Genomic DNA, 21,127 nt, shown 5'->3' with positions numbered 1-21,127 from the left:
GTCAATCAGTACAGTAAGTATTGCCCCTGATAAATTAGGAGAATTTTGCTACAAGTCAAAAACCTAAACAAACAGAAAAAAATTCACTACTTGGTGGGAATTGGATGACACAAGAAGACTGGCTTACGAAGATCCAGAACATATGAAACATGTTGATAATCTACCCTGAGTTTGTTTCCTTTAAAAATAACAGCAGCAGAGAAAATTGTAATCTGGATTGAGATTTTAATATATGGGGAAGGAAGATTAGACTCTTTCCCTGATCCATTTTCCTACCAAAATTCACGACTCTCCAAAGTGCCATTGCAGCAAATGCCATTTGTCAGGGCATATATCAGCTTTAGGGAGTTACTTGGTTGAAAAATAGTTCAGGAAAGGTAGGAATGTTTGAGGAACTTCCTTTCTGTTACTTTCAATTGAACTCCCACCTGAATTATGGTTGTAACCTGGGAGTGCTCCTTGATTCAACATCATCACTGGAAGCCCCATATGTCATCCACGGCAAGTAGTGCCTATTTTCAGCTCCAGTCATTATGCCAGCTATGTTCAATCATAGATGAAGCTAGCCTTGCTATAGTAACCCATGCTCAGGTAATGTGATTAGACTACTGTAATTACCTATACAGTACTTAAGGCCACCTTGAAGGTACTGCAGAACACATCTACAAAAACTGGCAGTGTTGTTGGCATCCATCTGTTTCAGGAGACAATGGAATAACAAGAGACTGATACAGGAGAGACATGTTTTATTGTAGGTGGGGCAGATGAAGGCGTCCAGTTTTGCTGCTGGAGGTGCACTCCCCTGCAGCTATCACAGTGAGAAAATCATGTCGACTGTTGACCTCTGAGCTTTATAGCTGCATTGTGATTTGGGATAGACCCTGTCAGCAAGTAACTGTAATCTGCTGAGAATTCCATGGCAAAGATTTTCCCCACAGTACTCAGCAGGGAGATTCCACGGTACAGTGGTACCTTGGTTCCCAAACTTAATCCATTCCAGAAGTCTGTTCCAAAACCAAAGCGTTCTAAAACCAAGTCATTCTTTCCCACAGAAAGTAATGCAAAATAGATTGATCTGTTCCAGTCTTTTAAAAACAACCTCTAAAACAGCAATTTAACATGAATTTTACTATTTAATGAGACCACTGATCCATAAAATGAAAGGAATAATCAATGTACTGTGCTATAAAATAAATAAGGCAGTATTGTAGATGATAAAAATTAAAATTATTATTTTTCCTTCCGTGCACTGATAGTCATTGTTTGATGGGGGGCAGTCACACAATCAATAAATCAGTAGCTGAACTGGGTTCCAAACAGTCACAAAAGCAAGTCACAAAAATGAAGTCGCAAGCCACAGTCATAAGTCTGTCCCATAAAACGAAGAACAAGTCACAGTAAAAAATAAAAACAACAAAAAAACCACACAAACAAAAACACAAAAAATAGCAAAAACAAAAGCTCCAAATATCACCTCTGTGTTGCGTGGATGCTCGGGACTCCACAGCAGACAGACTCCACAGGAAGCCTCCGATTAGCAGCAGGGGCCTCAATTTACAAACGAAAACATTCGACAGGACTCAGAACAAGGCAAAGCTCACCTACTTCTGGGCTTGCAGCAACATTCTATTTCCAAGTTGTTCATAAACTAAGGCCAGGCATCCCCAAACTTTGGCCCTCCAAATGTTTTGGACTACAATTCCCATCATCCCTGACCACTGGTCCTGTTAGCTAGGGATCATGGGAGTTGTAGCCCAAAACATCTGGAGGGCCGCAGTTTGGGGATGCCTGAACTAAGCTGTTCTAAAACCAAGGTACCACTGTACTCTCCTTCCTGTTAAAACCCATCCCACATAGTGGCAAGATCCTGAAACTTTGGGAAATTCTCCTTAAAATGATCTAAGACATGTTTAGGAACGATGAGTCTGTAGGTTGACATTTAATGGAATTACCCCATGACTTCAAGGTGTGATGTGTACGCAGCTTTAGAGTTAAGAGAATAGAGCCATGGAAAGGCCATATGGTTCAACCTTGTAACCAACCAGATACAATATTCACAACAGAAAATATAATCTGGGGACCACAGCTGAGGAGCCTGCCAAGCTGTCAACATCTGTGGACAAGTCACGCCAGGGAGCCAAGTCACATGCACCAGTGATGGGTGACACTAATAATAAATTAATTTATATGCCACTCATCTCCTCTGGGCCTCAGAGCTCCTCCTACATTCAGAGTTCCTTCTGGGATGAGGCCACCGTGGGTCAGGCCGGAGGGTGTTGTTGGGGTGTGTGGATGTGTCTCCCCTTGTTCTGCATCTTGCTCCCCTGCCTGCTCCTTTAGCTGCTTGATAGAATCATAGCATGGTAGAGTTGGAAGGGATGCCAAGGGTCATCTAGTCCAACCCCCGGCAATGCCAGGAACCTGCCCACAGCCAGCCCTGGCTGGGCTCCAAATTCTGACCATCTTCTTAGTAGCCGGATGCACAGACCCCTTGCAATTCTGCATGGGGTAGAGAAAGGGGAGAGAAACGTTTTGCTCTTTGATATGAGAGCCACACCATGCAGCCCTGTCAATATCTCAAGGGCCATCACAGGGAGGAGGAAGCTTGTTTCCTCCTCCTCCAGAGGCCCTTAGGACCTGAAGCCATGGATTCAAGTTACAAGAAAGGAAATTCCGATAGTTGGAGGTTTTTGAGCAGAGGTGGGATGCCCATCTGACATGGATGCTTTAGCTGAGATTCCTGCATTGGGGGAGGGGGGTTGGACTAGATGACCCTCAGGATCCCTCCAAACTCAACAGTTCTTTGATCCTAGGATTAAAAGTGCATCCAATGAGCATTTAAAGCACATGACATCTGCCAAATGATCCTGGGCATTGTAGCTTCCCTGTCACAGAACTACAATTCCCAGAACCCCCGACAAACTACAATTCCCAAGATCGTTTGTGGGAAGACACTTGCTTTTTAGAACAGGGAGAACCTGCAGCTCACTTCCCCCAATTTCCTAGGAAGCAGGAACAGGAAGCTTATGTGGTTCTAATAGGTTGACTTGACAGAGCAGGATGTAGAAAGTATTGCTCCAAAAGTTGGGTTTCTTCCCTCCCTCTGTGGAGTGGTGGCAAGAGCCCAAGGGGTTCCAGGCTCTCACGTTTGGAGAACTGAGACATGGCAGAGACTGTTGTAGCTTTAGGAAAGAGTACAGCAGGGTCCTTTCAAGAGGGACTTGTTCCCCACAGCAGGGCAGCTAGCCTTCCCAAGTTGGATTCCACTCTCCTCCTCCTTGTCTGCACCCCTTTCTCAAAGCCTCTTTTCCTGCCACCTCACACCCAGTTATCCTGGCCCCCTTCCAGATCCCCCGTCTCTGTTCACACCGCAGGGCAAGGGAGAATGACTTCTCTTGCATTTCCAGTTAATCTCTCAGGGGCCTTGAATTGTTTAATGACCCTTGCAACTTGTATTTCTCCCTTCAAAACCCAAATAACCCCAAATTCTACCATTTATCGATTTCCAGGGTTGAGTGGGATCCCCCCTAAATCTATATATTTTTAAAAAAGTGTAATAGGATAATTAAGGTGATATTAGAATTCCAAAGGAAATGTCAAGCAGGGAGGGAGGGAGGGAGGGGGAAGAGAGAGTGGAATTCTGGTGGAGAAATTTGGAGGCTTGGAAAAGGAGTTTGAATGTTGCGAGAGTGTTGAGAGTGGGTTCTAGAAGGGGGGCACTTGATGGAGGACCTGAAGCTGGGCAGGTCAGCTATTCAGCTTAGGATCAATAGGCCATTCGCCATTGCCCAGGGCATGTGGCTGTTCCGTGACAAGAGGGGCTCTGCCGGCTGCCTGGGAACAGAATTCCCTCAATTTAGGAGAGCCACAGAGCTAGCGCTTGGCTTGTACTGCTAAGGCCCAGATGCCTCATATCACCCCCTCCAATTACCTAGAAAGCTGCTTTACTGGACCTGGGCTATACCTGATTGTCTTCTTCTCAAGCAACTTAAAAATGTAATGCTGGTGATCAACGAAATAGGTTTAAAGACTCTCTCAAGGCTAATCTCAAAAGAAATGTAGTATAAACAATTGGGAAAGGCTGGCCTGTGGGCACTCCGGAGAACAGCCTTTACCAAAGGTGTCATGGACTTTGAAGACGCTCAAAATCAGGACGAAAGAAACGAGCCAAGAAGGCAGCACGTTCGGCAAACCCTCACTGCGATCGACTCCCGCCAGGAAACCTATGTCCCCACTGTGGAAGGACCTGTGGACCCAGAATTGGCCTCCACAGTCCATTATGGACTCACTGTTAAAATCACAGGTAGGTAGCCGTGTTGGTCTGAGTCGAAGCAAAATAAAAAAATTCCTTCAGTAGCACCTTAAAGACCAACTAAGTTTATATTTTGGTATGAGCTTTCGTGTGCATGCACACTTCTTCAGATACCTGAAGAAGTGTGCATGCACACGAAAGCTCATACCAAAATATAAACTTAGTTGGTCTTTAAGGTGCTACTGAAGGAATTTTTTTATTTTGTTAAAATCACGTTCATGGAAGACAATCTTACTCGGCTACGTGTGATTGCCAAAGAAGATCATAGAAATTGGGGGGCTATGACATTTTTAAAGGGCATGGACTTAATGGAAAATCCTCATGGGAAGATGTCTTGTATGTCTATGCTCCCCCAACTTGGAGAGTGGTTGGTCCAACACTTCCACCGTCGTGCTCCCCGAAAGGCGGCACCCATCCAGCAGGTGGAGGTGTACCTTGGGGAGGGGATAGTGTCATGGGGCAGGAATCAGCTTCACCTGCTGAACAGCAACCTGAAGGGGGAGTGACTTTACCTACAGCTTCAAAGACTCAAAGGAGAAAGTGCTGATGAGAACCAGCTGGCTTCAGCCATCTTAACCAGAGCTCCCAGCAGCAGGCAGAGAAGGAAAGAAAACTGCTTGTTACTTTTTCTTTTTAACAATCTTTCTTTCTTTTTCTATTCTTTCTTTTTAACAATCTTTATCACAATATATTATTTAATCTTTGGCATATCGAAAGCAACCAATTCCTCCAATTTCTTTATTGAGTTTTAACCTACGCCAGTGATGCCCTACTCCTCTTGTCAGGGACTGGCACATTCAGACAGCATGTGTGACATCCCGGAGGACATGCAAGGGATTGAGCAGTATGAATACCTCCAGCGACTTGGAAGGCCTTTACAATCCAGAAAGACTGGAATGCCACGGATGACGGAATCTCGCTCTAGTCTTGTCCATCAGCTTGGGTGCTGGCGACGGAGACCATTCTCTTGAAGCGTGGCCCTGTGGAGGAAGGACTTGGTATCCACCTGGCAGACGTGGGGAATGGCTGCCCAGTGCCCCTGCCCTGCCATTGCTCCCAAAGAAAGCTTGGCCCACCCACTTCAAGACGAGAGCATCTCTTTTCTGCTCTCATGCAAGAAGATTCTTCTTCCGTTCTCTGTTGACACTCAACTTGTAGGGTGTTCTCCCAGCCCCATGCAAATCTTTCCTTCCTCTTACCTGGTCTTTTTATAAGGGTGACTTCAGCAACAGCCACAGGGGACAGCGTTCCTACGACTCCCCAATCATGTTTTAGAAGAACTCCTACCTTCCTTCCCTCTGCTCCAGTACCTGAGGGTCATCACATCTCTCCAGGGATTTGGCCAGAACAAGGTAAATGTTGGGGAAAGGCTCCCTCCTTGCAAAGAAAACTGAGACATCAGCAGGTGCCTGGCTCCCAACCATGCTAGCACCAGTCTGGCGCATGAGGGTGGGGCACATGGGAAGGAAGCATTCCTATACAGTACAGTGGTACCTCTAGTTACGAACTTAATTCGTTCCAGAGGTCCGTTCTTAACCTGAAACTGTTCCTAACTAGAGGTATGCTTTCGCTAATGGGGCCTCTTGCTGCCGCTGTGTCACTGGCACACGATTTCCGTTCTCATCCTAGCGGGAAAGTTCTCAACTCGAGGTAACTCTTCCAGGTTAGCAGAGTTTGTAACCTGAAGCGTTTGTGACTTGAAGTACCACTGTAATATGGGGCACTCAATTGGCATTTCCATCTACCTGATATTTCTGGGTCTTCTGGGTGTTTTCCGGTTGTTATTCTGTCTCTCACAGCTACAATAAACCTACCACTAAAATTATGGAGTGGTCATTTCTTCGCCAGAGGGCAAATGGGCAAATTTAGCAGGGGATCAAATACCCCCCCCCCACTGTACAGTGGTACCTCTACTTACAAATAACTCTACTTACGAATTTTTCTACTTACAAATGGAGCTCCGTCCGCCATCTTGGATGCGGTTTAGATATGATTTTTTCAACTTACGAATTTTTAGAAAGGGTTGCTTCGACTTACGAATTTTTCCTCCCAATGCATTCCTATGGGATAAGAATTACAATTTTTTTCAACTTACAAATGTGTGTTCGGAACGCATTAAATTCGTAAGTAGAGGTACCACTGTATAAGCTAATTGTCAAATGGCACCTTAAACATAGGTTACAGTAGCCACAATGGGATGTCCAGGGGGCTTATCAACAGTGGGGTTTGTTATAATTATTACAGTGGTACCTCAGGTTAAGAACTTAATTCGTTCTGAAACCTGAAACTGTTCTTAACCTGAGGTACCACTTTAGCTAATGGGGCCTCCCGCTGCCGCCCCACGATTTCTGTTCTCATCCTGAAGCATCTGAAGTTCTTAATCCGAGGTACTATTTCTGGGTTAGCGGAGTCTGTAACCTGAAGCGTCTGTAACCCGAGGTGCCACTGTAATTTCATTATAAAGAAAAAAAATCTCAAAGCAGTTTACAACATATTAAAGCATCAAGTAAAACAATCCAGAATAAAACGAATCTGAATTCCAAGGAAAATATTTCAGATCCTTCTCTAAGTGATATTTTGTTTTCCCCATATTTATATAGCTGTCCAATAGCAGAAGTACTCTAGGAAGCTAGTGTGGTGTATTGGTTATAGTGTAGGACTAAGACCCATGAGATCAGGGTTCAAATCCTCGCTTAGTCATGAAGCTCACGGGGTGACCTTGGGTCAGTCACAGTCTCTTAACCTACCTCACAGGGTTGTTGTAGGGACTGAATGAGAAGGGGGGGTGAACCATGTACTCTTTGGAGAAAAAGTTGGGATATTAATGCAGTAAATAAACTCTTCTGCTTACCTGCTTAAGAAAGCTGGAGGGGCCAGCATGTAGATATCAGTCACCAACCTGGTACCCAGAGTTCTCCATGTGGGCACAATCGGACTTGCGCCAGTCGTAAAACGCGCCTGGGGAATTTCGAACACTCACCAGAACTGACAGTAATATATTTTAATGAGATGTTTTAAATTCTGCCTTTAAAAAATGAATGCTTCAGATTTTTTATGCTGGTTTTAATGTATGTGTTATTAATTTATTGTTGTATGTCACTTTGAGTTAGTTTTTTTGGGGGGGGGGAGAAGCAGGGTTATTATTTATTTTTAACTTGAAAGTTTTATGAGTCACCCCCTGGAGGTTTCAACAATTGTATCATTATGTTTAAAATACTGCAGGCTTGGGCCTTAGACTCAAGGATCACTTGAGCTAGTCATAAATATGGATGAATAGATGATAGACTTCCACTGATAATCTTTGTAGCTTAAGAAATTATTAAATATAGTTTCCTGAAAAGAAACTACTAACCTCCTTTTATGTGACCCAAGTGAACAGCAGAACAAAAAGCAAATTGCTCTGGTAAAAACTTTATTACACAGAGGTAAAATTATAACATCAAATATCAATGCTACAACAACAGTGAGAAACACCAAAGTAACCCCCCATAGATAGGAAAGAAATGGCAACCTGGGAGGGCAAAAGTGTTCTAATGACACAGAAAGAGCTACCTTTTTACAGTAATTGGAACAGTGCTGGTGCTTTATTTCTCATGAAAGAACTTCATCCATAGCCTTTTACAGCTGCATGTAGCTCACCTCTTATCTCACAAGACTTAATTCCTCTTCCCCTCTTAAACCTTTAGCTCAAAATCTGAATTAAAAATTTCAAGCATGTATAATATGTTTCATCCCCCTAAATGCTTTCTAGACTGAAGAACAGTGCATTCAACATTATATTTTAGAGTAGTATTTTAGCTACCTGTATTCTTTTCAAGCTCACAGGAAAAGGCTCCAAAATTTCACAAATCAGTTTCAGTACACATATAAACAATGGACACAACCCATTGGCAACATCTCTTGAACACAGCTGTAATAAAGCTTGGTCAGTGGATGGTGCATAAGCATCATTATAGGTTACTGTTAGGGAACTTTTGAGCATATTATTTGTTAGGATATGACATAACTAGCTATATTATCAGGTTAAATTCAACCACACTAAATATGCTCATCTAAATCTATCTCGTGCCCAAAACCAACAGTAGTAGTACACGGGGAAGGCTATTACAGCATTTTTCAAGTCTTATTCCAAATCAAAACCATGACTACAGAAATATGCTGAGGCTGATAGAACACATTCTCAGCAATATACATGGCAGATCAAAGCAAACAAGTGAACTGAGGCATAAATTGAGGTAGCAGGTGAGAAAACAGGCAGCACTATTGAGCTCTGAAGTTGTTGAACAAATGGATTCTGGGATGCAGCTTATCATATAATGAACAGAAGCAACAAACTAGTTGCCTATTTTTGGCAACTAAATAAAACAACATGGAGGTGCTTCTCCAATGGCAAAATATTTTCATCTTAAATTAGCTGTCCTATAGTAGGAAACAGGATAACTTGCTCTATGAATACAAAAAATACATTTGCACCCAAACTGAAACAGTAACTCAGGTTCGCAGGCACATTGAAGAGTTACTAGTTTCATTAATAAATTGGCTATACTTTTCTATTTAAGCCCTGAAAACTTCTTCAAGAGCTTCTAGTTAGGTATGACACAACTGATCCTTGGGACCAGCAGGCTTGCTCACTTGCTCCTATTTTTTTACTCCATTTGATATCATTAGGATGGGTTGACTCAGAATCACAGGGAAACAAACAAATAGCCCTCAGAAATGTAGAAGAGTGCATGTGTGGTCAGTAAATTAATCAAGATGTTACCAGTATCATCTCGTCTCTAAATTTTTTCTGCACAGCGTTTCAAAAGGTACACAGCAGCATGGAGTCCCCCAACATTCACCCAGATGGTGTGAGACTTTCGCCATAGGTGTCCCATTTTTGACAAGGCCTGAAATACAAACGAGTGGCAAGTTTCTCTTGACAAGCAGAATTGAAAGTTACATATAGTTTTCCATTTTCACTTGCTATTGAAAATGTGCCCATTTGTCACTTACTTCAGCCCCTATCTGGAACTCTTTTTTTTTTAGTCAGCCACATAGCGTATCAGAAAAATCAGTTTCTCCCTCTGTCCGCCCCCCTTCTTGGCTTTTGGGGGGGGGGGCTGAGGGTGAGGGAGCCCTTTATCCTTAGTTTAAAAGCACAATTTGGGATCTAGAATAATATATATTACAGAGAGAGTTAGTCTTTTCTAAATGTAAGAGAGTTAGTCTTTTCTAAATGGCAGCAAATTGCTCTATATTTAAACAAGAATACAGTGGTACCTCGGTTTGCGACCACAATTTGTTCCAGGGAGCCGGTCACTCCCAGAGTTCTTTGCTCCCCGAGGCCTGCTTCTGCGCATGCGCGAAGCGCCGATAGAGCGCTTCTGTGCACGCACGCGCTGCGCAGATCGCTTCTGCGCATCCAAGTGCCGCGGAACCTGAATGTAAACACTTCCAGGTCCGCTGTGGTTGGAAACCGAAGCGGTCGCTCCCGAGGTGGTCGCAAACCGAGGTACCACTGTATTTGACTTTCAGTTCTGTCAGCATTTATCCTAGATAACAGTAAAACCATTGTCCTGCCTTCAGCAGTGAAGAGCAAACGGCACTGTTAACAAATGCCTGGGGGTTAGCTAGCCACTACCTACCTTAGCAAAGCATTTCCTATCTTGAGTCAGCAGCACAGCTCTGCCAGTCCTTGGTCTGCAGATCCGGCCCATCTCCATAAGGCAGGATGGGTAGAGATCCCAGTTCTTTTTCTTAGACCCTATCCTAGAGTGAAATTGAGAAGCAACAGAAAGGAAACTTAGAAGTACAAATAGTGCAGAGTTGGGCAACTTCCAAGAGACTGCGATCTACTCACAGAGTTAAAAACGATCTACCTATTGGACATGACTGAAATAGTCTACAGTATTGTCCAGTATTTCTTGCCCATAGTAGTGAGTTTATCCATATGCTTAATCAACTACGACTCCTTTCAAATTAACGAGGCGGAATGGGGAGAGAATCCAAGCCTTTCATACTGCCTTGCTTTTAATAAATTATTGAATGAACATTGCGTAGACTGGGTTGCATGAATACAAGTGAAGAATAAGGTCTCCAGTTTGGAATCCGGTTGGTTATGTAGAACCCTGATAATCTCAGATTTAACTAAACTTCAAAAAAGATTTCTAGACGGTAGAATAATCCATTTGCTCCTCCCTTATAAGCAATTTTTAAGCATCTTAAAGCAAGGGATCTCCTGAGCAAATACTGAATATTTGCAGGGAAAGTTCCTCCCATCTCAAGGTGCAAAAGAGAAATTGCTATGGAGCTATTTTAACACTAAAAACAATGCTGAAAAATCAGCCACGTATGACGAAAAAATGGGCCCAACAATGGCTTAGAAATCTGCACATGTTTCTAAAGAAGATTATGAACCTATCTAAGACAATTTCACTGCAGAATAGATTAATAAAACAATTGCCGTACTTTTCCGTGTATAAGACTTTTTTTTAACTAAAAAATCTTGTTAAAAAGAGGGAGGGTAGTCTTATACACGGGGGCAATCTCCCCCCATTTTCTTCATTTTGAGTCCCCCCAAATAGTCTTATACATGGGGATGTATTATACACGGAAAAATACAATAAATATTACAATAAATTTCTGAATCCAGAAATAGGAATACTTAGAAGATTTAAAGCAATGGCAAAATACCTGTTGAGCCAAAATTGTGGAAACCTTTTGGAAAAAGTGTATGTTCGAGGTTTGATGGCTCATACCACCATTTTTTTGGGGGGGGGGAGTAATACCATAAAATTATATCAATGGAAAGATAATTTAATGAAGAATGTAATGCAATAACTTTTATGAAGGATTATTTATTAAAACAAGATTGACACCCGATTGGCTCTCTAAACATTCCTTTTTGGTTATTTGGTTATATCTTTTGATAGAATAAAGATAATTGAACAAACCTTGTTGCATTACATTCTTCATTAACAAGCCACGTGGCATGTTCAGCTTCTAAGGCATGTTCGAAAACTGAAGCATTTACTTCTGGGTTTATGGTAAAAACTGAAATGTTCGCCAACGAAGACGTTAGAGAATAAGGTACCAGTGAACACATCTTTTGGAACTGCTCTCAAATACAAACTTTTTTGAAATTTGTACAGATTGTATTTTTGGTATGTTGGAATACCACATACCTTTAGAAGTTAAAATACTGTTACTTGGGTATCTGAATGATGTTATCCAGGAAAATGGCTGATAAATATTATTCAATCTTGTAACTGCTGTGAATGTTATGGCCAAAAACTGGAAAAACGTTTATCTCCTACTTTATGTGCATGGCTTGAAAAAAATCTGATCTATAGCAACAATGATTACATAAACTTATTGTAAAATAATACATATAAAGCAGCTTAATCTGTTCATAGCAAAATTGTGGGTTTTCTTCATAATATTTTGGAATAAGCTTAATGATAATGTTCAACCTTATGTTGCTTTCAGCCTTTTGCAATATTATTACTATTTGTCCAAATATGTATGTACAGTATTTACTTTCCTGGAGCTAATAAAGATTAAAAAAAATAAGAAAAAGGAATAAAGATCAAGACCCACAGATGTGTTGACCATCAACTGAGCAGAGATGGAGACCTACAGAAATGCAATCGTTTTCAATTTGGTAACTCTACAATGTAGCTCTACACTCAAATTCAGCAATTCCTTCCTAGTTTGGAAGCTTCATTGTCCCTGTAAGGCTCTGGATCAGAGAGACAGCTGTAAAACACCCATCATTTACCTCTTTCCAAATGGCATATCTGTTACAATGACATCCACAGAGCCAGTCCTCAGAGGTAGAGAACAGATATCCCACTGAATACTATCTATAGGTTTGCCTGCAGGTGTGCTGTGAAGAACAAAAAACCAGGTCAGTTAAGGAGTTATTACTTGGAAGAAATTTTTCATACCATACCAACAATCCCAAGCTAATGAACTGGGAAGCATTTTTAAAATATCTAAGTGACTATGAAAAAGTTACTCAAACAAATGGCAAAAGAAATATATGACATAAACCACCACTGGGGAGGTATTTCCCACCTTTCTTTACTTTGAATTTGCTTCAGTAAAGAGGCGATATTATTTGCTGTTCTCTTCACAGCCTGTGGATTGTTATCCCCAGCCATATGGTAGCAGTTAGGCCATTCAGTAGCCCCCTATCAATGAGAAAGAAACAGCAAACTTAGCAGCAATGCAAGAACCCAACTGAAATCTAATTCTAAGAGATAACATCTATGAATGCATTATATGGCACAAATTATCATCAGGGGAACTGATCCTTAGTCCACCACCCCAAGTAAAGGGGGGGGATTTCTCTGCTGCAGTGCCAAGGAAATCCCAAGGGTAAAACAAACAGAAAGCAGATGAGCAATCCACCCACTTAAAATGACTTTACACAGGAACTTGCACAGAGCTGTGGTATCTCATACAGGACCAGCATTGCAGTAATACTGGCCTATCTCATAGGGGTGCTACAAAGATTTCCAAGACTACATTAAAGATGACCAAGCACTTACAAAACATATAAATACTTAATCATAGTTGTGGAAGTAGAAATGGCTTATACATCATGCTATCCTGAGGATGGGCAACTTATCTCGTCAAATTGTTTACCCAACACAGCATAAGGAATCAAAGTTTACAATCCTAATCAAACAAGGGAGTAAATCCTTTTGACCCAGTCTGATTTCCATGTAGAGACATTTAAGATTGCTTTGTCACCCTTATGTTCCAGTACACCAAATCCAAACAATGTGTTGCAATAATACACCAACATGCCAGGACATTTCTGGGACTTCAAGGGATTAGGCGGTTTCGTAGTTTACTATCAAATCTGAAGATATTACTACTAATAAATAATAATAATTCTATTATTTGCACCCTGCCCATCAGACTGCTTTGCCCCAGATTGTCAGTAGACATGGTGCAATCCTATGCATGTCTAAGAAGAACCTAGTACCACTGGATTTAACGGTACTTACTTCCTGATAAGTGGGTATAGCGTTGCAACCCAAGCTGGGTGAGGTATTTTATGCTTTACTTTAAAACTGAAAAGATAAAAAGCCACAGTACCTCTATTGGTATAGCACCTGTACCACACATTGGATCAATTATTATGTCTGCTGGCTGAAGATCACAAAGCCTAAACAAAATTAGGACCAAAGTTTGTATAATAAAGACAAAGGCAAAATATAAAAATATAAAAAATATTATAACAAACATAAAAAAATTAAAACAATGCTGCTTCTTTGAAAAATACATCCAACTTCCCCTTTTGAATTTCTGGGCAGAAATCAAGGGCAAAGTGTAAGACAGTGAATCACACAAAAGACACTATCAAGTACATGTCTGATCTTAAAAATCCCAAGCATACTGTAACTAATGAATATGGTCCCTATACCGTAGGCTGTAGCAGTGTTTCCCAACCTTGTGCCTCCAGCTATTTTCGGACTACAATTCCCATCATTCCTGACCACTGGTCTTGCTAGCTAGGGATGATGGGAGTTGTAGTCCCAAAACATCTGGAGGCACAAGGTTGGGAAACACTGGGCTGTAGGACATAATAGAAAAAAAATTAATACACTTAAAAAACATTAAAATATTTTTTTATATATAAAAAGGGGAACAGATACACAGGAGTATTTCATTTAAGGAGGATTATTTCTAGAGGAAAGGAGTTCCACACTCAGGAACTGACCACAAGAAATACTTAATTTGAGGCAGTTTAAAAGTAGCAGAATATGTAGAACATACGGTTTAAGCGATCTTGCAACTGTTCCAGTATCCTTACCTGAGCATACCATAAGCTAGAGTGGATCGAAGAGTTGTGGGTCCAAAATGGGTAATATTTCTTCTATGAAGACTCTCTTCTGTTAAGGCAATCCCCACTACCACTTCATTATTGTGGATGTTGAGGAGAACCTAGAGTAAAAGTCCCTTACATTTAACACAGATATTCCCCCTTACACTGTAGGTAAACAATGATATATACACAAAAAACAGAATAGACTACCTCACTGAAGTGCTAATGTAGAATTTTTCTAAAATTCTATACTTTAAAGGGCTATCTTCCATAGTCCTCCTATACTTGGGAGATGAACAATCTGACCCACATAATCTGTTTAGTCTCCCAAGATCTAGTTCATCCTTCGCTACCTGTCCCTTCCAACAGCTATGACAGGATAGCTGAAATAGGAAAACAGCTGAAACATTCCAGGCTAGGAATTCTAGGAATTAGAAATCCTGAGGTCATAGGAGCCAATTTCTAGGAGCTGTGGGGGCTTTGGCCCCCACAATAAAATATTTGAGGGGGCTGGGCCCCCATGAAGTTGATAGGCATTGCCATTAAAAAATGGGGTGTGTGCACTGTGTCACATGATTGATTATGCGGGGCGGGGCTTACCTGGGCCCCCACAATATTTTATTCAAGTTGGCACCCCTGCCTGAGGTAATGCAAAGAAAGCAATGACCATCCACTGGTGTATTTTTGCTATGTGAAGTGGAGTCTGAGGTGGGGGAACCTAGGAAAACATATGCCAACCACTAAAATATACAGCAATCCAACTAATTCTTAGAACATTGATCCTCCCCACTTTTGCAGATTACAAGGAAGTGAGATAAAAAACACTATATCCAACCTCCACTACGTTTCCTTGTAACATAGAATGAAGTATCTTGCGGTTGGGAAAACTTGAGACCATTAGTCAGCACTTGATTGCCAGTCATTCCAACCCTAAATCTCTCGAACTGGGAAGGCTACATTACATCTAATGTAAAAGATGCAATTTTAGACTGGCCAGTATATGTGACCAGTGGTCCCAGTATGAAATCTCAACATAATTTAATACTAACTTGGCCATCTCCATTTTAGTTTGAGCTGGTTCAGACATCAAGATAAAGAAAAACTATGGTTTTCCATGATGGTAACAGAACACAGCAAGCCTTGGGCTTCAATGCTCCCCCCACTCTCCGTTCTTCCTTTGGCACAGCTGCAAGATCAGGTGTTTTCACTTCTGTTGTTGTTGTACTTTTGTTAACTGTAGCTTGTCTTTTATCCAAACACAACAGGCTCTGGCTAATCTTAATTATGACTTTGAAGCTAGCTTGTTCCAAATAAGCCATTGTTAAGATAACCCCAATTCAGGGTTACGGCATAATGTTAAAATTGCAGTTAATAGCACACAGAAGCAAAAACTTTGATCACATGAACTTCATCATAATGTCTGAAGCAGACTACTGCTTATTGCTAAAACATGTAAATCCTGTCATATTTTAACCCACCCCTACTATTAATGCAGTAATAGTAATAATATTTTAATGGGGGGGGGAAGTATGCTGCACCTCCACATCAAAATTTGTCATGTCTGCTTTCCACTGAAAGAAATCTTGCACAGCTCCTCCAAAATCTCTTGCCGCCTCATTTGATTTGAAGCTGTGGTTATCACCAGCTCTGTTGCATGTTACCCGGAACTTCAGCGTCTCAGCTTTCATTTCACACTTCTTGCAGTCACCTGATTCATTTTTGCTTTCGCCATTGGATGTCAACTCTTCTTTAGAATCAGACAGTTCATCATCACCTGGTTGCACAATTTCATCTGTATTTTCTGGGTCTCGGACATCAGTAGCATCGAAAACATTTTGCACAGGTTCGTGCAGTTTTTTATCAACAGCTTGCTCTCTGCTCCCATCATCCTCTTGCTTCTCTTTCTTTGCATTGGTTTGATTGCCCTTTTTCCGCCTCGTTTTTCTTTTCTTAAGGCTTGTATTTAACCTCCACACATCCAAAGGGTCCGTCCATGGCAGTTTCTTAACCAAGTCTTCTAAATCCTTTAGAGCTTCTTCCTAAAACATATCAGGATAAAGTATCCATAAAAGTCATTTAATACAACCAATTCTTTTCTATGTTTGCTAAATTTCAGAGGAGTAGCTGAGTTTATCTGGAGCACCTGCGGCCCTGTTGCGGATATGGGACATTAGAGATTGGACCTACAATGGTGGAAGTTTAGATACGTGAAATGGTTCGTGTATGTCATTAAGCTTTCAACCCCATTCACCAACAGCCACACCTTCATATCACATAGACAACTACAGAAATTATCCTGTATTTAAAAAGCACTCTCTCATGTGGCACAGATAGGGTGTGTTCAGAAAGAAAACAATGTTCTGCAGTTCTTTAGAATACTTTTATAGGGTATCAACATCATCAGATGTGTCAAAGAGGCAGCAAAAGTGGTGGGTACATATACACAATAAGAAAAACAACAACCAACAATTTTTTGCTGCAAACGACTAACTAGGCTACCTCTTTACATACTGATACATAGAAGGAGATAGAGAAGAAAGAGAAACAACCTACCTTGGTTTCCTTGAATTGATAATCTTTGAATTCTTGAACAACAACAAATAAGTTGTCCACAGATCTTAACTGGTGAACCTAAATGAAATTAGAGATAATCTTTTTCAATGCTGTATTCTCCTTTTCTGATATTTGTAGCTTGTACTTAAGTTCTGTAGTAGATCAACCATTTGTAGTGGCTGCCTTTATCTTAAACAATGTAAAACAAAACATGTGTCTGAGGGCATTTCATGTCTTGAGGATATTTTGTGTTATATCACTGTAAACTTTAAATACAACTTTTTGTTTCATTTTTGTAGCTTCTATTTGCATACATGCATAAATAAGGCACATGTACCTCTCTTCAGAATTAAGTGTGATATGCTTTAGTCCTATATCTACTTACTTGGGAGTAAGCCTCATAGGACACAATGTAGATGTGTAAGGATTGACATAGAAGTACCATTATTTCAAAATAAAACACAGACAACTCCCTTTTCCCCCCCTGGGGTTGAATTATGGGTCATTGTGCACGCCAGCGATCACACATAAGCATGTTGTGCCCCCTCCCCATTCCAGGGCCAAAAATGACACATACACTGGTGGTTGCTCATCAGACGCACGCAAAATGGTTGCTGCTGGTATTTGGCTGTTTCCGCTCCCCACTCCTCAGTTTTGATTTTCTTTCCCATATAATTTTTACTGGTTTTCATGTAAATACAAGGAAAGTTTCCTTGCTCCACAAATACTTTTTAAAAAAATGAAGGAAATGTACATATCAGTAACTGCAAGGAGTACAACACCCTCAAACAATCAAATAGCTAACAGGATATATTATTCAAATAATTAAATCTGCAAACCTTTGGAAGGCTGATTACGGGAATTTCAAAATAGATTTTCCCTCGGTCCTTGCTAATTGTAGACTTTGATGCTAGCTTCTCTTGTACTTCATCCGCTGCAGTTAGTTCAAAGCCAGTTGGCACTGTAGCTCCAATAGTGACCACAATATCTTTAGGGATTGCATCAGGATTGGCTTCTCTGTGCTCACCTAACGGCTTGCATGAATCACCAATGTTCACTTCAGATAACACAGCAGCAGCATCTTCAACTCCAGACATTCTGCTAGCATATATGGCCTGCACAGAGGCTTGTTTTAGAAGAACTTCTGTAAAGGAAAATAAGTCTTTAAGCAAATCAGTAAATGTAATTCAAGTAATTCACATGTTGAGGTATTTGAAACAGTAAACAGTACAGATTCCAAAGCCATTTCTTCTTCCATATTTATAGGTGTATTACAATTTAAAAGGTGATTTTGTAACAAACAGCACATCTTTTTATGTAGAGCCATCTGATCCCACTGAATTTGGTTGACTTACTTCCAAATTAGCATTCACAGGATTGCTGCCTAAATTTCAAACAAGTCATAATCTCAATATAATTTATTTTTATTTATTTTAAAAATATTTATAGACCACTATTTCATTAAAAGGATTAAAGCAGTTTACAACAAAAATACCGTACATAAAACCATTCAGTAAAAACATACAGGCAACCCCCCCATTTATGTGGGGGTTACATTCTGAGGTACATCTATACACCATTGAAAAAGCCCACAAACACCCTATTCCACCCCTGCCCTATTTTGTGACATTTTCAGGTCACTTCTGGGTTTGGGCTGATGCTTGTATGTGCTGTCACACACATACTGAATGTGCATAAAGGGGAAGTTGCCTGTATTAAAAAGTTAGTAACAGATATATGGTAAATTAACCATTGTGGAAAGGTGTCTTCCTAATTGCTTGCATAGGCCTGGCAGAATAAAGATGTTTTTAGCAGGCATACAAAAGTTAAAACAGCAAGCATCTGCTGAATGTCTATTGGCAGAGCATTCCACAATACTGGGACAATGACATGACAGGTTCTATTTCATGTTGTTATAAAGTGAGCCTCGCCAACTCAAGGAATGAGCAACAATGCTCCTACAGATTATCTCAGTGATCGAGCTAATATTGAAAGGTTCAGGTGATTCCTGAGGTATCCTATATCTAAGTAGTTCAGGGCTTTGCAAATTAATACAAGGATAAGGCTCCTCTGACAATAACACTCTATAAACACATGATTGTGTTTCATTTCTATTTTAATTATTCCCACTTATCTGCTTATTCAGATACTTGCACAAAAAATAAAACTCTGTGAAACCTGATAAATACATAGCCCAATAAAAGGTATATTGGATACTAGCAATCTTTATTGGCAACAGCTTTCTATTTGATATTTCTTCATGCCAAATTACAGCCAAACTCACCACTCCTAAGTACAGTTACTTAAGAGGAGGTAGCATTCAACATGGCGGAAATATATCACTGAGTTACACACCCAAATAAATGGAATTAACATGCACAAGTACTGGGATGAACCTAGGGCTGGCAAAGGCCCTACTGAAGCCTAAGCCAGTCAAGTCCCAAAGAGGGACCCAGTCCAGGTCCTTTGCTGCACCAGTGTGGAGCAGACACAACTAAAAACACAACCAAATACCGGTACTTCAAAGGTTTTGCCATAGAATTACAAGGTCTTGCGCAGCTTGGTGCTAGCTAGATTATCTTTGAACTGCTTCCTTCCATCCTGCCCAGCTCACTCACTAAAGTTATCATCAGAAGCTTTTCTAGCTGTAACACCATGGTGACCAAAAGGAGAACCTTCTCTGTGGTTGGCTCCACAGTGTAACTACTAACTTTTAGAGGTGTGTCAGGCATCCATGGTGCAGGTGTTGCACCAACTGCTAAAAACTTCATGCCAGCATCCCTGGTCACCGATTCCTATTACCAGTACTATTGAACTTTGGAAATCTGTTTATAAATGTTATTGCCCTGGCTTTATTTTGCAAACCACCTTGTTTTTTTTATTAAAAAAGGAAGTCTATAAATGGTTTAAATAAATAAACCTGCTGCCACATTCTATTCTGCCTGGGAGGAACTTTAGAACTTTGTGAGTCCCACTAGACATAGTGGAACTTCTTCTATTCATGTGTGCACATACAGTAAAATGTTTAAAAATATGTTTAAGCCTTTCCCTGAAATTAATGGGACTTAAAAGCAGTTACAGCTACTAGTCACAGTATAACAGAAAAAGAAGTAACACAATGAATTATCATCATTACATATTTATTTATACCCCACCGTTTTCCCTGACGGGACTCAAGGCTGCTTACAGATACTGTAAAAACAATAATCACTAAAAACATTTAAAAATCATTAAAAAACAATCAAACATTAATAAAATTAATACTATACTGTATACAGTACATGAACCACTGAGTCTTGCAGGAGAGTATAGGGCTCCTAAAAAAACATGATCCACGTAAAGCTAAGCACTGATTGCCTCATAATAAAATAAAATAAATCCTTCCAGTGGCACCTTAAAGACCAGCTAAGTTTGTCATTAGTATGAGCTTTCCTAACAATTACAAACTTAGTTGGTCTCTAAGGTGCTACTGGAAGGATTTTTTTTATTTTGTTTCGACTACATCAGACAAACACGGCTACCTACCTCATAATAAAGTTAAGCATACTGTATTCTTAAGTCTCTTCCTATTTGAATAAATAGGTTTAAAATGCTTAAATCTGGATGAATCGTGGCATATAAAATATCCTGGCCCTAGGTAATGCAGAAGTACGTTTAATTTGAGATGAGACACACGGATAATTCCTTTCAAACCTTTTGTGTGTGTGATAGAAATGATGCTACCTTATTTTTAGAACGACGATAAAACTCAAATATCCACAACTTCCCAAGAGTGACACCCACAAACCCGGAAAAGTTAACTACTGTACTGAAATAGTACCAAAGTCCGAAAGGAATAGCATAGAAGAAAAGTTTCTCGTGTCTTACAAGGAAGGAGGGGGCAGGGAAAGAAGGGCCTTCCCTTCCGAGCCCGTTTCGCGTCGCCTTCGCGGTCCGGGCGCCGCCGAGAAGGAGAACGGGGGCCGCTCGAAAGGTAAGACACACACAGGCACAAATTCTTTCAAATTCTTCTCTCAGGTCAGGCAACTGCCGGGCCCGTTTCCCGCTCCGCTCCCCTCAGCCGCAACGGCAGCAACATCCGACCCGGCCTGCGCACGAGGAGCACTGGAAATTTCTTCCGGGGGAAATAAAAGGAGCGCCCTCGCTCGCAAGCACTTCCTGCGGAGCGAACTGAGTCGGAGCCGCTACGGCGAGGCGCCCGCTCTGCTCTCGCGCTCACGGCGGCGGCGCAACTCTGCCGCCTGTAGGAGAGCTCGCGCTCAACGGCTACATCGGCCTGCGTTGCTATGGAAACCGCCCCGACCTCGCGCGAGACCAAGGCCTTTGTTTTTAAAGGGGTGCACGTTTGTTTCCTTATGAGTGCCAGATTGACGTATGAGCTAAGCGTATAGTTTAGGGCTCTACTCTCTTGGGGGCTCCAAAAAAATTTAAAGAAAAAA

At 41.0% G+C, this 21,127-nt stretch overlaps 1 protein-coding gene across 1 annotated transcript; it reads right to left on the bottom strand.

Moving 5' to 3' along the window:
• Positions 1–4,974: 4,974 nt before the first annotated feature.
• Positions 4,975–20,895, bottom strand: THUMPD3 (THUMP domain containing 3). Its single transcript, XM_035106569.2, has 10 exons — positions 20,556–20,895; positions 17,528–17,832; positions 16,689–16,766; positions 15,674–16,174; positions 14,124–14,254; positions 13,406–13,475; positions 12,374–12,489; positions 12,075–12,182; positions 9,940–10,063; positions 4,975–9,201 (listed from the first exon to the last, which is right to left on the bottom strand). The coding sequence occupies exons 2-10, from the start codon at positions 17,783–17,785 to the stop codon at positions 9,091–9,093; spliced, it is 1,497 nt and encodes a 498-aa protein (XP_034962460.2). The 5' UTR covers positions 17,786–17,832; positions 20,556–20,895; the 3' UTR covers positions 4,975–9,090.
• Between the last annotated feature and the right edge of the window lie 232 nt (positions 20,896–21,127).

Source organism: Zootoca vivipara, chromosome 2 (genome assembly GCF_963506605.1).
Source record: "Zootoca vivipara chromosome 2, rZooViv1.1, whole genome shotgun sequence".
In the NCBI taxonomy this organism is placed as follows: domain Eukaryota; kingdom Metazoa; phylum Chordata; class Lepidosauria; order Squamata; family Lacertidae; genus Zootoca; species Zootoca vivipara.
Note: the sequence above shows the minus strand (reverse complement) of the source record. Positions and strands in the feature narration are given on the sequence as shown.